This window comes from Triturus cristatus, chromosome 8, assembly GCF_964204655.1.
Source record: "Triturus cristatus chromosome 8, aTriCri1.1, whole genome shotgun sequence".
In the NCBI taxonomy this organism is placed as follows: Eukaryota; Metazoa; Chordata; class Amphibia; order Caudata; family Salamandridae; genus Triturus; species Triturus cristatus.
In genome coordinates this window covers 1,545,526,086-1,545,545,544 of record NC_140591.1, presented here as the reverse complement: position 1 = coordinate 1,545,545,544, position 19,459 = coordinate 1,545,526,086, and the positions used below count along the sequence as shown (strand labels likewise).

Genomic DNA, 19,459 nt, shown 5'->3' with positions numbered 1-19,459 from the left:
AAGGTGGTCCTGAGAGAGCAAGCCAAGCCACGTACAGTGCTCACCTAGGATCCTGTCAATGACACCACTTTTTCTTTTTCTTTATTTTTATAATGCTGTCCCACTAGGTCACCAGAGTGCATGGCATATGAACAAGAGATACCACACAGTCACGATATAAGAGCAGCTAGACAATATAATAAAGCCATTGGGGTAGTGTATTGTCTTATGCAGGGAAAGGGAGAAGCCATGAGAACAATGCATACAGCTCTAGATGCAATAACCGTATTGGTTTCAAAGCATGAGCTTCTTCATGTCCATCTGGATCAACAACCAGTTTTTTAGGCTGATTCACTTCATTACCAATCCCTCCTTGTGTGCCTTCGACTGATGTTTGAACTTGTAAGCGGAGTGAGCATCAATAATTTGTATTAGTGAGTGGCTTATTGGTCAGTAAGGTTAGAATAACTGACTGGTAGAGAGTCTTTGGTTGAGGATGACACGTACAAGGACGAGATGACTCAGTGTAATGAATCCAACAAAAGGTGTGATGCCACACCTGGTCCTGGCTGTGGGATTGTTTTGCTATACAAAAATAAAATCTGCTGAGAAAAATTAATGGTGCGATAATTAGCAATCGTAGCCTGAAATATGTCCCATTATCTTTTGCCTCTTTTATTCCTATCATTGTAGAAACAACAAACTGCTTCCAAATCTGTTAAATCTGCCGTATGTACACTAGTACTATGATGCACAGCATGTACAGAGGCACGTGCTGCGCCACACGCTATATGCCTACCTTGTTTGTGCCTGTGCATGCTCTTGTCAATTCCCTTTTTTACCACCAGCTCAGAAATGTCCTAATGTGGGCCATGGGATGGTGTTTCCCATCAATTCTTCTTCCAGCATCAGTAGCTTCTACAGCAGTGGGCTAAGGTGTTAAACTGTATGTGTTGTAACACTGACAATTTTCCTCTGTTGATCTGCACAACCTCTGTGTCTGTTGTCAGGGGAACAGTCATCTGGTGCATGCTTGCTAGGTGTGATGTCATAAATATGAGGTCGATTTTAAAATGTCTGGTTCACATGTAGAGTAAGGTTCAATTCATCCAGCAGATTTTGTATTCTGTTACTTGGAAGTGAGTATGGAACGTAGCCACCAGGGACAGACCCAAGCTCCTTTCTTACAAAGGATAGTTACAGCCACTGGTTGAATACAAGTGATGGGAATAACAACTGGAAATGTGAAAGCACCAGCATAGGAGGACTTCTATCCCCAGTGTTGTACAACTTGTTTCAGCAAAATCCAGTTACCTGGGTCGATAGAAGGGGTGCCAAGCAGGCAAGACATGATGGCCCCTCAAGGACCAAAACTCAATGTGCTCTGGACAGTAAACAACGTTTACCGCGAAACTTTGTCCCCGCAGGGAATCACAACGCGGTCATTACAATGCGTTGTGATTCCGCATACCATTACCCCGCAAGTCGGAACAATGACTTGCGGGGGGGGGGGGAGGTGTTGGATTTAAAATTCAACACCTTCCCTACTGTCTGCACAGACTGGAGTTGGAATAGTAAATTATACTATTCTAACATCCAGCGCCCCCCTCCGCAAGTCGTTGTTCCGACTTGCAGAGTAATGGTATGCGGAATCACAACGCGGTCGTTGTAACGACTGCGTTGTGATTCCCTGCGGGCACAAAGACCGAGGGATGACGAGATAGATTTGCTCTTATGTCCAGCTCCTCATCTGTGTGCTTAACCAAACTTAGGGCCTGATTACAAGTTTGGGGGACAGGGTTACTATGTCACAAGCGTGACCCATATCCCATAGACCATATTACAATTCCATTATATCCTATGGAGCTTTTAATACTGAAGACGGGATATCCGTCACATTTGTGTCCGCCAAACTCATAATCAGACCATATATCTTAACAAATCCCTCCGACTTCACCCCAAACAAAGTGCATGTTTTTTCCTCATTATGGTCCTCAATCATCTATTTGGGCTCCTTGGATGCTGTGAGTGTTTATTTGCAAGCCAACAACACCTCTCCGATTGCAAAGCTTCAAGTGTCAGTGCAGCTCTTGTGAACCTCCAATGCAGCTCCCAATAACTCTGGTTCAGCTCCTGGGGCAATGGATCATCTTTCAAAGCAAGATTAGTTCTAATCTAGTCAGGTTTGGATCAACTACGAACTGCTAAAGCTGTGCCATCGAAAATGGGCAATACTCTAGGCGATCCATCCCACAGATTTAACCCCTGCAACATGTGCACTTGTGGGACCTGAAAAGTGACCCAGACACCCCCCTGGAGATTAGTACATCAGACCACAAAGAGCTACACTAGACAATCCTCTAACATTCTCCCCAGGAGAATTATGCTATGGCTCCTCCTAGGAAGCTGACACTAATATTTGAGATCCGAGTCCTGTAGTAGGCCCAGGGAATCTGGAGCAATCTTTTTTTGTATTGGAAATCTCAATTTTTTTATAGTAATTATCAGATTCAAAAGGACAGCCCTGCTAATGTGTCTGGAAAACATCAACCCAGTCTGTGGTGTAAGACTGGCTTGACTCTGAAGGATAAAGCATATGCTCTTACATTGAAAAAGAGGCTACGTGCCTTCAGACAATGGAATGAAAATGTACCGATTTGGGAGTCTCTCCTATAAACAAGTCAATGTCATCATCACTCTATTAGGGCCTCTGATGCCTGCCAAAGTATGGTACCCTGCTCCCCAGTTTCAAAGGTTAGATTGTTCTTGAACCCTGGTCCCATACGGTTAGCCTTTAAGTCTGCAAATTGGAGAATGTACTTATACATTTTTATGTAGGTTAATTCAAGGGGAGAGATCGGTTTCCAGGCCACCTCAGTCTTGCCATAGACTCTTGTAGTGTAATTTGTTTACATGTGATCTACCACTTCATTCTGAGGAGTACAAAATACCACAGTAAAGTACTTCCAAATCTTTACTGCACACTAACATAATTAATACAAAAAGAAACTAAGTTTGGAGACAACAAATAAAGTATTGTCACAGGTGATTCTCGAGAGTGCAAAGAAGATACACAACATCTTATGTGGGGTGTACAGGTTCCTCCATTGACTCTTCCACCATTTGTATAAAAATGTACGCACATTCCCGGCATACTTCCCAATAGGCCAGAGCATACTTCAAATTAAGAACTGGGGACTTGTCAGTCTGTCATCGTATCTACAGAAACGTAATATCTTCTTCCTCTTTTTGTTAGACTACTGGGCATTTCTACACTGTTTCAACCTATAAAAAAAGTTTTTTCATCCAACCTGTGCATGGACACATGGTATGAGGTGATGAGAAAAATGTCAGCTGGATATTGTCCCCGATAAAGCTCATAGCAAGACTATACATGCACTTGCTGAAACAGGAGCGTTATTAATGTTAAAAATTTTATACATAACGTACATATGTTAATGATATTAATACATACATAAAAGTCTTGTATGAGAGCATTTGAAAAACATCATCCATAGCCTATCCAAAGTTTCACAACATGAAAATGTTCCACAAGAAGCTGAAGACCTGGCTATTCAATTAGTCTTATTGCGGGACCATCTCCACATGCCTACACTCCCCTACTCAGCACCTGGATACCCTCATGGGTGACAAGCAGCACTCTACAAATCCACCTAACATTACATTACATTATACTAATTTGCAGAAAGTTCATTGGAACCCCTAAATTGGTGAGACAATAGCAGCTTCCAGGGAAGCCTTCCCTCCTCGTGCGATATTCCTTGGAACCTCTTAAACCACCCTACAAGATTTCCATGGGGAAGCTGTCCAAAGGGGACAGCTTCACTGTTGTGACTCTGTTGTCACCTCTTTCAGGACTTCATAAAAAGTTAATGGTTTGTCTTAGTGATCCACTGATCCGTCTCTTATCGAATCATAGTTAGTAGAGGATGCCTCTATTACTCCCCTTCCAAAATGAGATTCTAAATCAGCTGCAAAACACATTTTGCTATTCATAAAGCCTTTTCTGAATTGTAAAGAGTGTTAAGCAAATACTAAAATATGACTTTTGTGTTCACAAACCTGGTGTATTTGAGAATTACAGGTTTTGCGACACCAAATTCTTTATTCCGCCGGGTCCTTGATTTTTCCCATACACTGGAGTATGTTCTTGCTGGGGATCGGTACTCTCATCTCAGAGGTGTATCTGTTGCTTTGGGTCTCTTCATACAGTGGGAATATCTAGTAATTGAAAACTATAGTTACTGGCTTTACTCTATTCTGCTGTTTAATTTTCTTCTCTGAATTTAGGGGAAGATCTAAACATTCACAGACTTCCAATCCTGGTTTTAGTTAGGATTAGTCCGAGGAGGATATGGAGTTCTGTTTTGTGATCCCTCATTAATCTGAATTACTAATGAGGTGAGAGCCTTGAGGAATAAACACATCAGAAACAGAGGGATCAATTGTGCTTGTACTTTCCATTTACCTCTGTTTCCCAATCCTTGGATCTCAAAACTTCCCCCATTAGAATAGATGAAGTGATGTCTTACCAAAATTGTCAATGTAATATCGCAACGATGAATTGGCTTCTGTTCCTGAAATGAAAAGAATGCAGGGTTCAACTGTGATGCTTCTGTAAGAACTCAAATTGGACACATTTTATAGATTTCAATGCAAACAATGGTTCCTCTCTAAAAAGGTGCAGTTTTTCAAATTCACTCTGCAATAAAAAATTAATAAACTAATAATTCTGTTTAAATTGTTTCCAATAAGGGACACCCCAATCTTCAAGCCCTCAGTGAAACCCTGGTGTGACCATAGGATCTTTACCACCATGTTATTGGCCTGTGCATACAGACCTCTAACCTAATGTTTTGGAACTATTTCACAGTTCCACATGATTAGCTGTGTCCTACCAATAAAAGACACATAGTTATATAAAAAAATGTATGCTTATATTAAAACATGTATGAATTTATAATGAAACATATTCATATATATGTGGATGATGAATTTGCATGGTGCGAATGTTATAGAAAGACATCAGAAGGCAAAAACCAAGGATTCATTCTACGAGTGATTGGAGGGATCGCTGGGTTCTGAAACGTGCAGTGGATAATACCTGTGTGATGTAGTGTTCCTTAAAGAGGTGTGTCTTCAGCTCTTTCCTAAATTGGGGCAGAGTTTGGGCGATCCCTGGAACTTAATATAGATGGAGTTGGCTTTTTGCTGTGGATTTTTTACACTTATTTTTCTCTGTTCTAGTGGTGCCCTGGCTTCAGGTGTCCAAGCCACTGGAGATGGTAAGCTGGTCATGATGGCTTTGTAGATGATGCAGCTAGTTTTGAAGATAGTGTGGCCGAAGAGCGAAACCAGTGGTGATCCATCAGGCTGAGAGTTATGTGGTTATAATTCTTTAGGCCTCTGATGAGGCATGTTGTGTTGAGTAGGATGCCCTAGGGTGGGACCAGTGTGAAACGTGGGAGATTGTAGGGCAGAGTTTTGCCACCATCCTGATACCTAAGTCCAATGTGTGGGCATCAGTTCTGAAGTCACTGTCAGGGAGAGATGATTTTAATTGAATTAGTAGAGAGAGTTAATACCAGGAAAGATTGGTTTTCATGATGATGTGCTCCTTGAGATCAGGTTCCAGGGGGAATCTTGCCTTGGATTTTTGGTTCAAAGTTGGGGTTTGAATCCATCCAAATTCATGTTGCTGAGCCAGGTTTGACCTAGATGTTTCTTGTCATTCTTGTTGAGCAGGACTTAGTTGTTGGTGGGTTTGAGCTTGAAGGGGTTCTGGGCATCCGCGTCTGGATGAGGTGTATGAAGTAATAGAGATGGAGGAAATCTGGAGCAAATGAGACTTTCTGGGCCTGGTAGTGCCAAGGTAGTGTGGCCACTGGAGTGACATGAAATGTTGAAAGAGTGTATGCACCAAATGTCTATGCAGTTTCACTATTATTTTGTGCAAAAAACAAAGGAATATGTTGATTGCAGCAGCTCTGGCACTGTCTACTTCTTCACCACAGCCTTTGCCCATGCCTAGCTACCAGTTTTTCTTCATTTCCAATTTACGAAGAGGTGGAAGCCTGGTTGCTTGATGATAGAGGACATCAATACACCAGTAGCTCTGATGTTTGCTTATGCCATGCATCCCCATGGATGAGGAGGGATGCCTCTGGCTGCAACAGGTACTCGAGGGGTCCATTAGAGTAGAGACTTGACAGTGGGTGTTTTATCTCTCTATTAATTAATTTCGTGCTCGGAATCCAACTTTACATCAGAGGCAGTTTTTTGGTTTGACCACTCATTACAGCCCAACATGTGCCAATTGCACTGCAAGAGCTTGACAGGGTCACAATTATGTGCCTTAAGGAAACAATGTCCTCTTAAAGAGCTTGTGTCTGTCTGACATTGTATGGGAATGCAAGATTTAGCAGGCTTCTGGAGCATAGGTCAATTCATTTTATGGTAATAATCCCCACTGGCCGCTCCAGGCCTCGCTGATAGCTAGCTGTAAACCATCATCTATTGTAGTAGCATCACAAATGTCCACAAGGGACACAGAAAGTGGGTGGGAGTGCTCTACCTCAACCTGATGTACTCTATGGTCTTGATAGCACACCGCATCTCATCAGCCATGGCTGATCGCTGGTGCATTGACACATAAACCGATCTTGGTCATTATACCACCGAGAAAGAGTACTCCTGTCACTAAGGGATCCATTTTTCTATTTATGGAGGAGACTGTAAAAGATTGTCAATACAAATAAAGATGTAAATGTTGGTACATCCAATGAATCAAAACTGCCTCTTTCTCAATGTGGTTTGCTTTTGTCACAGTCCAGCTCGAAGCTCTTTAGAGTTGGCATCTATTGCTAAATCTGTGACTTTGTATTGGTAGAATTATTGGAGAGTAGTTTCTGCTGAGAGTGAACATTTTGTTATTTGGCATGTGGTTTGGTGTTATTCTGTCCAGTTCCGCATAGCTGTAGTCAGATTTCTCAATGTCCCAGTCATAGAAGTAAAATTCTTAATGAATCTTCTGCAATATGTGACCAAGCCAAAAAGACTCCTGACTTCTGATACGAAAGTGGATTGAGGTGCCAATTGTATGACTTCAATTTTTGGAGGACTCAGGGGCTGCCGATCAACTGACAAAATCAATCCGAAAAAGCTGAGGCATGCATTGAACTCAGATTCCTTGCTATTGAGGGTGAGACCAAAGTCTTTCAACTGTTGCAGGATGCAGCGAAGTCTGGAGTGGTGTTCTTCTTCGATAGTCTTGATATGTCATAGTACTGACTTCTATATCTACCATGAGCACATCAAGAACCTCTTAATTGGTGTTCTGGAACAACTTCGCTGCACTGCAGATTTGGAAATGTAGTCTTCTGTACTTGCAGAGGCCAAGGTGGGTGGAGGAAGATGTCCAACTACTTGAATTTTGAACCTAGCAGACATTGAAGTTATCTGGTGTTGAGATCAACTTTGGAGAACCAAAAGGTTCCCTTTACTGCTACTACCAGGTCATTCATTGTTGGTTGGAGATAGCAGTTTCTTTTTATGGGTGAACATGGAAGATAAATGTCCATGCAAACACACATTTTAGCACGCTGTTTTAGTTTTTGACACCCACACTGTGTGCTCTTCTATCCATTCATTTGTATTCACTTTCTCAAGTTAGAATAGGAGGATAGATCGGAGCGGAGGCACCCCCCCAAATAAATGCATTCTAGGATTGGTAGATGGGTCTGGGCGCCTCGCCCTGAGTCAGGTCTGCAATGTCTGTGTAGGTTTTTCTCATTGTTATGACTTCATTAAGAGGTTTTGACTTGTTCATTTTTTGGACCCAGGAACTTAAATATGCAGAGCGACCGATTTATCAAAAAAGTAGCAAATCTGCACCCACAGAAGTACTCCTTGAAGGGATGCAAATTTACTACTGTTTGGAATTCACAAACATTGGCAGTGGAAGGCTTGGAAAGCTGCGCCAATCTCAGATTTCCCAGCGTACTACTGTCAATCAAGTACTCAAAAGGTGATGGGATGAATGCTTGCAAATAGTGGAATCACTGGCAATTGCTCAGGGTGGCATTCTGAACCATTGTTTTTACCCCCCGAATCTCACTGACTAAGTAATGCCCCTGAGCGTTCACTTTTAGGTACAGGCGAAAAGCTAACTACAATTGCCTAGTGCTACTGATCAGATGGCGTGACCAATATTCAGTTGTTTGATCTTGTGTTTTAGGAATGCAGTGCCATGAGACAGGTCATTAAAGTCCTTAGCAGCCTGCTCAGATCACTGGTTTGCACACTTTGCATGAACTGTATCAAGCAGAGTTTTTTTCGCAGCTGAGGAGCATCTCAGTACCATTTTGGGTCATGTATCCCATGGTAATGTGAGTCGATGCTCTTGTGTAATGTGCTAGTGCTAGCGTGCTCTGTGAGCCTGGGATGGAATGCATCCACAGACTCCTCTGAGCCTTGTTTTTCTTGACACAGTAAGAATCGCTTGACGTCTGGGTTTGCTAATGGAGTAAAGCACGATTGAGTGCAGCACAGTAATGGCATACATCTATGGCAGCCCCGGCATGTCCTGTTACAGAAACCAATGCATAGTGCTGTGCAATATGCAAGAGTTGTGGTTGCATTTACATTCCCTATGTGCCACCATGCAAAGAGGAAGATATGATGCCAGTCAGTGTGTGAGCAGAGCCAAACTGTAAAGGGATGAGGAGCACAGCTAAAAACAGTTCTGTGGCTGGAGGCACCAGGGAGGAAGAAAACGCATGGGCAGTTTGCCTTCACTTTAGTGTGACAGGGTGACAGGACCCGTCCAGAACTCTCTGTGGCGAAGCAGATAAAAACTCGTCAGCTTGAGCATGGTTGTGGGCAGGCAGTAGCGTCTGTTGGCCCCAACAGTGGGCGTGTAAGAACCACGCCACAAAACAGTTTAGGGTGCTAGCGGTACAGTGATCCCGCTAACAGGAGTTCTGGAGGCCCACACGTTCACAGCAGTGCCACTGCAAGCAGGATCCAGTGATGGAGAAGGCAGGTGGGATGGCTGTGGTCTTCGTGCGGGAACGGAATGATCCCTGGCAGAATTTGGCAAGATGCACAAGAGCAAGTACAGGATTGCGAGCAACCTTGTCGCCAACATGATTTTGGAAGTACAAATGACATGCATAAACAACTTGAGCACCTACGTTGGTGGCTGCAGGGGCAAGGAAATGCTGAGGCTGGCCTCTAGACTCTATGTTTTATTAACTACACTACATCACCAGGTGTAATATGTGGTAATGTATTATATATTTTGTATTGTGTTTCCTAAAAGTTTAGTGTATTACTCTAACTATTAGATCATTAGTAGAATGTTGTTTGCGTTAGGTCACTAGTGGAATGTATATTACTTTAATGTTCTGTTGCATTGGAATCTCTAGCCCATTGAAGGCTCTGCTGTTGTAACTAGAGGTCGTGGGTCTTTCTATGGAAGAAACAAGACTTCACTTCAATATTGCTTCGTCTGGATCTTGTTATTTATTCCATACTACATTATATGGCGACGATTTACGGGATTATTTCAACCCACCAACGCATTATTTATCTGGATTGTATTTTTTCTTGATGCCGCTTTAAAGTAACAACCGAGGATCTACACGGGGAAATTCAAAAGAAATTCAATATTCTGCAACACGTTGGATCAACGTGGAGTTTCCTACAGTGCGTCCTGTTGTGCAGGCTGGCGGTAATGTACATTTAATGATTTCTATCATTATTAGTTGTGGCCAACTGACTAGGTGTTAGTGTTCGAAACGATAACAAGCTTTCTCTCACACTACTGCATCCTTCAAACAAGATTCTCGCGCTTACCCAATCAGTGTTTGAAACGTTCATTGTTGGCTGACGGCTGGATTCTCTTTGCTGGTTCCTGTATCCGAATGCAAGTGGAGTGTGCACGTCATCACGACATCTGACGTTACCAAAATAGTCTCTACTTCCTCTCAAAAGCACGTCGAGCACGTTTGGCGGCCATTTGCACTAGTTGGGAAAGATTTCATTGGCGTTCCTAACTTTCACGTTGTTTTTCTTCAGATTAATTTCGGAACAGTTCAATTCAACCGTTTTCAACCAAGAATTGCTTATTTTGGAACATATTTTCATCGGTTTTCCTCTTTTCACTTCAAGGTTCACAATTTATATTTTATTTATTTTCATTGTGTTTCATTTCACATTGTGCTTATATTATATTCTGTGATAAGCACACATTGATGCTGTGACATGGCTTCTGCCAACACTGTCTTGCTACCACCTCCATTTCTTGAGATTGCTGGCAAACCATTAACACCGTGGCATAAATGGTTCAGGGTATTTGAAAATGATCTTGAAGCCATTGATGCCAGCAAATTCTCAGCCTCAAGGGAAAAAGCTTTGTTATTTAACTATTTAGGCAATGCTGGTCAAGACATTTTTGATAATTTACCAGTTTTTCCTGCACCTTCTGGAGACGAAACTTGGGATGTTTTCAAAGAAGCTTTAGCACGTATTGGTAAACAGTATGTTGATGAACCATCAGTTATGGTTGAGAGACACACATTTTTTAAACGTAAACAGACGTCCGAAGGACCTATTGAAGATTATTTAGTTGTATTGCGTGTTTTAGCCTCAAAATGCGTTTTTGGTAATTATTTAGATGCTGCGTTGCGTGATCAATTAGTATTTAATTGTTTCAATAAGAAGATTCAAGAACGTATTTTTAAATGCAAAAATCCATTGCTTGATGAAGTTATGGATATAGCCAGAAGTACTGAATGTTCTGTTGTATCATCTAAAATTTTAACTGAATCTTCAACTACAATTTCTTCAGAAAATTTGAAAGTTGCACAAGTCAATGCTGTGTCTAATGCTAATGATCCTGATGTTAATTTGATTTCACATAAGAACATACCTAGAGAAACAACTGAGAAGAGGGTTGGAGGGGCATGCTACAGGTGTGGTTCAAGGTTTCATATGGGCAATTATCCGAATTGTCCAGCTCAGGGAAAAAGATGCAACTATTGCAAAAAAATTGGACATTTTTACACTGTATGTAATTCTAACAAAACAAAATTCAAAGTAAGTCAACTTGATGTTGAGAATGACATTATTGTCAAAGCTATTAGTAATGTTTCATTTTCTGTCGAAGTTAATGCTTTAGGGGATTCTGAAAAAAAGTGTAAAGGTCCCATCTGTGAAGTACAAATTGGTGTGATTGACCTTGGTACTATGGCAGATTCAGGGTCTCCCATAACCATCCTAGCTGAAAACACGTTCAATAAGTTTTGGTTTGGAAAATTATTGCAGTCTACCAATATAAATCCCAAAGCATTTGGTGAGTATGATATAATCATGAAAGGTTACTTTGGTGACAGCATTATATTTAAAGGAAGGAACATTTTTACTAAAATTTACGTTGCAGTCAATGGACGTGATATACTGGGTTGGCAAGATCAGGCTAAACTAGGTATTATACTCAGACCTGGTCATGCTGAACCTATTATTCTTGGTTATATGCCAGTGCTTGCTGTACAAGAAACCAAAGTACATGAAGGGTTTATACAGAACCTGTGTTCTAAATTTCCGGAAGTCTTTTAATAAAAAAATTGGAATGGTTAAAGAATTCAACATACCATTACATTGAAAAGTAATGCTATTCCTGTAATACAAAAAGTAAGACCTGTTACACCTCCTGCTAGGGAAGATCTCAAAAAATTATTAGATGATATGTGTTCCCAAGGTATTTTTAAACAAGTAGAATCTTCAGAATGGGTTTCGGCTGCTGTCGTTGCACGCAAAAGTTCAGGTGATATACGCCTATGTGTGGATTTGAGAGTTCTCAATAGAAATATCCTTGCAGACTGCCATCCCCTTCCCAGAATTCATGAAATGTTGGCCAAATTAGGAGGAAGCAAATATTTTGCTACCATCAGTCTACGTTCTGCGTACCATCAAATTCCCTTATCTGAAGATTCTCAACCTCTTACAACATTTGTGACACCTTTTGGCGTGTATATGTACAAGCGTATGCCATTTGGCCTGGCATCTGCTGCCAGTGTTTTTCAAAGGTTAATGGATCAATTGTTTGAGGATGAGAAAGGTATACAGGCTTCCCAGGACGATATATTAATTTACACTGAAAATTTTGATCAACACATAATCTTGTTAGAGAAGGTTTTGACTAAACTGGGTTCTCAAGGAATGACCATCAATTTTGATAAATGCAAATTTAGTTCTCAAGAAGTCAATTATTTGCGGCATAATATTTCTAAAGAAGGTATTAAACCTAAAGTTTCGTTGTTGAAAAGTATTAATGATGCACCAATTCCAACAGACAAGGATTCACTTAGAGCCTTTCTTGGTTTAAGTGAATATTATGCACATTTTGTTCAGGGCTATGCAGTCATTATTCAACCTTTGAGAAATCTTCTGAAGAAAAACGCTAAGTATGTATGGTCTGATGAATGTCAAAGCACTTTTGTTTTAGTCAAAAAGTTAATTACTACTGCTTCAGCTATCAAACCTTTTACTCATGGTGAGGAATGTATCATTGCAGTAGATGCTAGTGCTGAAGGTCTTGGCTCAGTATTAAGCCAAATGTTAAATGGTCAGGCGTGCACTGTTCCGTTTGCATCACACACTCTTAATGATGCTGAAAAGAATTATGGTACAATTGAGCGCGAAGCACTTGCATGTTCATGGGCTTCTGAGAAATTCAAAATGTAAATTTGGGGTACAAAATTTCAATTGCATACAGATCATAAGCCTTTAATTTATATGCTAGGGGATGGTTTTTCTAATAAGGCTTCATCTAGATTCATTAGATTATTAGCAAGACTACAAGAGTTTAATTTTGAAATAAAATATATTCCAGGAGAAAAAAAATTCAGAGCGGATTGTCTACCACGGTTACCTCTAGAAGGTGACTGTATTGATAGTTGTGAGGGAATGGATTTGGAATATGTTTTTACAGTTAGTGATATAAATTAACAATTTAAAATTTCAGAAAAAGAATGGTTTGATAATTGTGATAAGGATGATTGTATGATTCAGGTTAAGAAATTTCTTATTCAAGGTTGGCCATGTAACAGGAGTATGTCTACAGATGTGAGAATATTTTCCCAGGTTGCTTCAGAGTTATCTGTAGTTAATAACATTCTAGTTAGGCAGGATTTGTTTGTTCCACCGACTAATCTTAGGGCTAAAATTATTTTGTTGGCTCAAAATGGTCATTTAGGTATTACTGCAACTGCAAAGAAAATTAAAAAAAAGTATTGGTGGCCTGGAATTGATGGCCAAGTTAAAAGATTTGTGGAAACATCTTCTGAATGTTTATGTTCTGACAAACATTGGCGAACAACTACAGTCCCTTTATGTCCTGTGAATTGGCCGAATAATGCTTGGGAAAAAATAGCTCTTGATTTCACTGGACCGTTTACTGTTTTTAAAGGTGTCAAAAGATTTCTTATTGTTGCCATTGCCTACTTTTCTAAGTGGTTGTATTTTTCTTTTGTCAAAAGTGCAGACTCAGCTTCTGTTCTTTCATTTTTGAAGCACTTATTTTTTTGAAGGTAGAGTAAAGGAAATTGTTACGGACAATGGGTCTCATTTTGTATCTGAAGAGTTCTCTAAATTCTTGGATAAACATGATGTTGAACATATTCTTGCACCATTGTATAGTCCATCTTCCAATGGTCTAGTAGAAAGAGCTAATCGCTTAATAAAAGATGGAGTTCAGACAACAATTGCCAATAACTGAGATGTAGCTGAATATTTACATTTTAAAGTATGGAATTATAATATCACTCCAGAAAGCACTACTAATGTTGCTCCTTTTGTGTTATTGAGAGAGAGAAACCCTATTTCAGCTCCTAGTCCAAGATGGTTATTGGATAAAGTTGAACAATCTCACAATATCGATTTACAAGGTGTTTGGGAACATGTTAAAAGGAAACAAGATTTGTATAAACACTATTATGACAAAGGAATGCATGTGAAAGAAGGTGTTCTCAGTAATGGTGATTGGTTTTTAATTAAAAAGCCTATTAGAGTAGGGAAAGGTTGTTTGAAGTTTTCAGAACCAGTGAAAGTATTGAAAATAACTAGAATGGCAGTCTTATTACAGAATAAGGGATGGTGGAATAGAAATGCTTTAGCCAATGTGACAGGTGAATAAGCTAAAATAATTCTACAAATAATCAGTTCTACAAGAGAGAATGAAAGAAGTGATTGGTATGACCTTGTTACTTTGATTCACGCAGCTTGACATGAAAGGCTGCAAATTGGTGAAGCAACCTCTTCTAGTGTTAACTTGGATAGAGGCGATATTCCCACAATAAATTCTGCAACACGGTCAAATGTTACTTCTGGAGGTGACGGAGACAACTTGACTAGATGTAGTTCTAGAGTAAGATCAGCTCCCATTCACTCCAGAGATTATGTGTATTATTAGTCTATTTTTGTTTATTATAAAAAGGGGGGGGTGTAATATGCGGTAATGTATTATATATTTTGTATTGTGTTTACTTAAGGTTTAGTGTATTACTTTAACCATTAGATTATTAGTAGAATGTTGTTTGCGTTAGGTCACTAGTGGAATGTATATTACTTTAATGTTCTGTTGCATTGGAATCTCTAGCCCATTGAAGGCTCTGCTGTTGTAACTGGAGGTCGTGGGTCTTTCTATGGAATAAACAAGACTTCACTTCAATATTGCTTCATCTGGATCTTGTTATTTATTCCATACTACATCAGGATACCACCAAATGTAAAAAAACATGAAGGGGAAAACTGACACTCAAATAACAACTCAGAACTGTTTTAGTCAGGCTGAGTGTACAGTGCTCAGCTCATGTAGATCTGCTCTTTGGGCTATTGATAGCATTGGTCATATTTATGTGCAGTAGCTCCTCTTGAAGGGTCACTTCCATGCACAGACATTAAGCACCAGTAAGTGACATCCTGGGCAGCAGCATCTGTCTGAGAAGACAATGTCTCCTTGCAAATGACTTGCCTTTATGCCGAGTGACTGACACACTGACAAACTGACCCAGTCTCAGTGCCAGAGGGAAGTGAGACCCGCACCTGAGGCTACAAGATTGTCAGCAATGGAGTAGGATCTGAAGCTCTACAAGTAATGATCACAGCAGAAAAGGGAAATTATCCAGGGGCCAGAAATATTTCATGTTCAAACACCTAAAAGAATTCACAATGTAGATAGCTGTGAATATGACGTGTTGCTACCTGCAGGTGAGGAAGACGATGGGGTCATTTGGGAGAACCAACAATAATGTGGATGCAACCAAGTGGAGATCCAGGAAACACCTCAGCTACACCTAACCCCACTACCACCACCAGGGGAAAGCATGGAGAGGAGCAGGGTGGCCAAGGGAGGTGCTCACTCCACCCTCTTCCCTCTCCATCATAATGACTATAGGACTATGAACTACTTTGAAAGTTATGGATGTTTGTCTTCACCCTTATTTTCATATTTTTTACTTTTCATACTTTGAGGAGGGATGTTGTGTACTGTCCCGTATGCACAGAGAGAAAATAGAGAATTTGTTCTGCACTGATAGCAGTCTGGATGAAGTCCATTATTTTGAGTGTCCAGGCACTCAATGGCCATACCAGGTGCATTCCACTTGTCACATAGCTTAGTTCAGCACACTCACGACTGCATGGGTCTTCTCACAGGGGGCCAGAAGGGAACCTACCATGGAGATGTTGTAGAAGAGCTTGGAAAGGGCACAGTGTGGGAACCACTCTTGCTGAGGAAAGGAGCAGGGTGCAACAAAATGATGGTGGCTATGGTTAGCAGCATGTGCATCTGTGTTAAACTGTTGCTTATTATGAGGCCCCCTCCTTGTCCACTTGCCCTGACATTGCATTTGCATCATTGTGTGTGTTCGATTGGTTTTCTTGGCACATCATTTGAGTTGGATAGACAATGTTGGTCGACAGGAAAGTCTTCTATCTCATTTCTTCTAGACCTGCTGTTGTATAATGTTGTCAGAAAAACTGGAACTGTGTGATTTTGTGAACACTGCAGTGTCTGCTTGATTATAGATTCAACACACTTGACAAATAATCAACCATCTGCTGATAATTTGCAGATTTTATTAAAAAGTAAATATTACTGACATTCACTGGGATGGGTACACAAGAGCTGTTGAATATACACCCATGAGCAGAAATCAGTGAGCCTTCAACCTCCTGGAACAGCCATACACCTGCACACCCACACACGTCTGTCATGCTCCAACAACAACTCAACCACCCAGGCAAACGTCATAGAATACACTAAACCAGCAGCACAATAACCACTTGCATACATGCTTCTCAGCATCCACTCACTCAGCAAAAATGCCACAGAGGCCTGGAACCTACTCAGCAACAATGTGCCAGACCTCCTCTTCTTCATGGAAACCAGGCTCAACCCTGCTTTAGCACCCAACATCTCTGTGGCTATCCCTTCGGCGACAATATCACACAACAGGGTTGCCTTCACAAGCCAGTAGGAGGACTAGCAATCCTCCACAAGGACATCTTCAAATGCACCACATCCATGAACATCAACACCCTCATCATGGATTATGTGCATTTCAGACTACAAACTGACAACAGGTTGATCCTGACAGGCACCCTTGCATACCAACCACCAGGACCACAAACCAACTTCAGCAACTTTATCACAGACTTCATCGCTCCCCTCACCATCAACTCCAAGGACATTGTGTTACTCGGTATCCTCAACTTCCACCTCGAGGACCAACGGACACCTGCTCTACAGCCCTCATTGAAAGACAACATCGGACTAACCCAGCTTTTCACTGACCTAAAACACATCAGAGGACATACTCTGGATCCAATCTTCATCACTAGCAACAGGATCAGACACAACTCTGTCTCACCGCTCATGTGGACTGACTAATCCATCATACACTTTCACATCAATGCACCACAAGTCAACACACGAAACAGAGGCAGATTGTCTCAATGCCCTCAAAACGGCCCAACCCAACACCACCAACGACCTCGACAAAGATATAATCAACTTCAGAGAATGGATCAAGAACTGAGCAGACTTTCTTATGCCCATCAAAAACAACAAACAAGCCAGCTGGTATCCATGCAACCTCCGGGTCTCCAAGCGCTACAGCAAGCAGCTGGAAAGAAAATAGAGATCCAGCCATTTGTGTCGACACCAAAGCCACCTACATGGCTGCACTCAGACATTAACATCAACTCCTGCGAGACGCCAAAAGGAGGGCCCTAACTGAAGACATAGAGGCGAGCTACAACAGCAGCAAAAAGATCTTCTCAGTAGTCAAAGAATTCACCACCTCCAAGGCCGCCGCCAACACCTTCATTCCATCACAGGAACTCTGCAACAACATACGTAATTTCTTCCACAGCAAAATAGAAAAGATCTACAGCAACTTCAATCAACAATCAGACCCCAAAGATTTTATCATCAATCTGACCACCGCCTACCAGGAAGGACATCTGACTGAATGGAAAACATTCACCAAAGAAGATACAGCAGAGATCATGAAAGAAATACACCCCGGGGCCCCAACAGACCCTTGCCCCATCACTCCACATCATTGACAACACCGTCAAATGCACCATCTTCCCAGAAGCCTGGAAATATGCTGCAGTCAACGCTCTCTTTCAAAACTATCAGCCGGCCAAGCGAGCTGAACAACTTTTGACCCCCCTCTCTGCTCCTAAACGATGCCAAAATGATGGAGAAGGCCATTAACAAAAATGTTACCAGCCACCTTGAACTCCACTTCCTATTGGACGACACCCAATCAGGATTTTGGAGCAACCACAGCATAGAAACAGCACTCATTGTGGTCACAAATGACATTCACACAATACTGGACTGTGAAGAACCACAGCCCTTATCCTTCTTGACCTCTCCGCAGACTTTGATACCATCTCCCACCACATCCTCTTCAGAAGACTGCATGATATAGGCATCCAAGGTCTGGCACTCAACTGGATAAGCTCCTTCCTTACAGGAAGAACACAGCGAGTCAGACTACCACCCAACACATCTGAATCCAAGGATCTGATCTGCGGGGTACCTCAGGGTTCACCGCTCAGGCCAAGCCTGCTTAACATCTACATGACACTGCTCGCCAACATCATCAGATCCCAAGTCATCACCATGATATCCTATGTCAATGAAACAGAACTTATCCTTTCTGTGACCAACAAGTCCCCCACCACCAAAACCAACTTCTCCAACTGCATGATCACCGAAGCAGAATGGATGAGATCTAACTGCCCGAAACTCAACTCCAATGAGACGGAAGTGCTGATCTTCTGGAATAAGAATTCTCCATAGGACTTCACTTGATGGTAAGCAGAACTTGGACCCACAGCAGCTGACCATACCAGAAACCTAGGAATCATCCAGGAAGACAAGCTCAACACAACAGCCCAGGTCAACATAGTCAGCTCCTTCTGCTGCCACATTCTCAGCAAGATTTTCAAATGAGTAGCAGATCCACCTTCCCACAAGCACTCATCCCAAGCAGATTAGACTATGGTAACACATTCTATGCTGGTATTTCCTACCACCCCATACACCAACTCCAAACCATCCACAATTCTGCAGCAAGACTCATCCAGTGGAGGCTCCTCCACTAAGGCGGAGCTGCATCGCCACACAGCTCTGTGAGCAGTAGTTAAAGAAAACTAAAATGATAATAACTAGTGTTACTATCATTTTAGTTGTACTTTCCTGGTGCGGGGCAGGGTGGGCTGGATTGTCAGAGCAGGGCAGGGGAGGAATGGTTTGCCCACTCAAAGGCGCAAACTGACGCTTTGACCAGCCCTCTCGCACTTTGCATGTTCTACACCCAGACTGTATTACATCCTAAGTGGAAAACATGCCCCAGACTCCCATTCCCTACCTGAGTGCCGATCCACAGCGCTCAGAGCAATCATAGCGCTGCATTGCAGCATTGTGATTGGCTAGGGGAATCAGAAGCTTGGGTGCTTCCTGTTCCTTCTTCGAGGAACGAGCAGCAGCGAGTGGACAGAGAGGCGGTGGCCGGTCAGATGGCCAGCCTGAAGGTAAGTGGCTTTATTTTCATTCACAACTCTCCTCATCCCCGCCCGTCACTGTAGAACATGACTCAAAATAGGGTCACCAGATTACTATGTCATCTTATATGCCTTACCTATAATAAGGAGCCAGTCCAGCGATGGAAAGTACAAACCTTGCTTTATTCACAGATTTCTGCAGAGAGAATCCATGTCAGCCTGCCTCAATTGAGATGAGCTGAGAGGACTGAGCCCCCACCAACTCATAATTCATTTACATACAATCACAAACTCTTTAGGCCACACCCACATGGGGAGGTTACAAGTTATACTATGAATAGTGAGTCACTTCCACCATCTGTAGGGAGTGTAC

The 19,459-nt window shown here is 41.7% G+C and overlaps 1 protein-coding gene across 1 annotated transcript in view; it reads right to left on the bottom strand.

Moving 5' to 3' along the window:
• The window catches only part of LOC146806102 (ecto-ADP-ribosyltransferase 5-like), a 344,837-nt gene that overhangs the window by 60,639 nt on the left and 264,739 nt on the right, over positions 1 to 19,459 (bottom strand). The window contains exon 4 of the mRNA XM_085623440.1: positions 4,533 to 4,577. Within this exon, the coding sequence (XP_085479566.1) occupies positions 4,533 to 4,577 (45 nt within the window). The remainder of the gene's footprint in view (positions 1 to 4,532; positions 4,578 to 19,459) is intronic.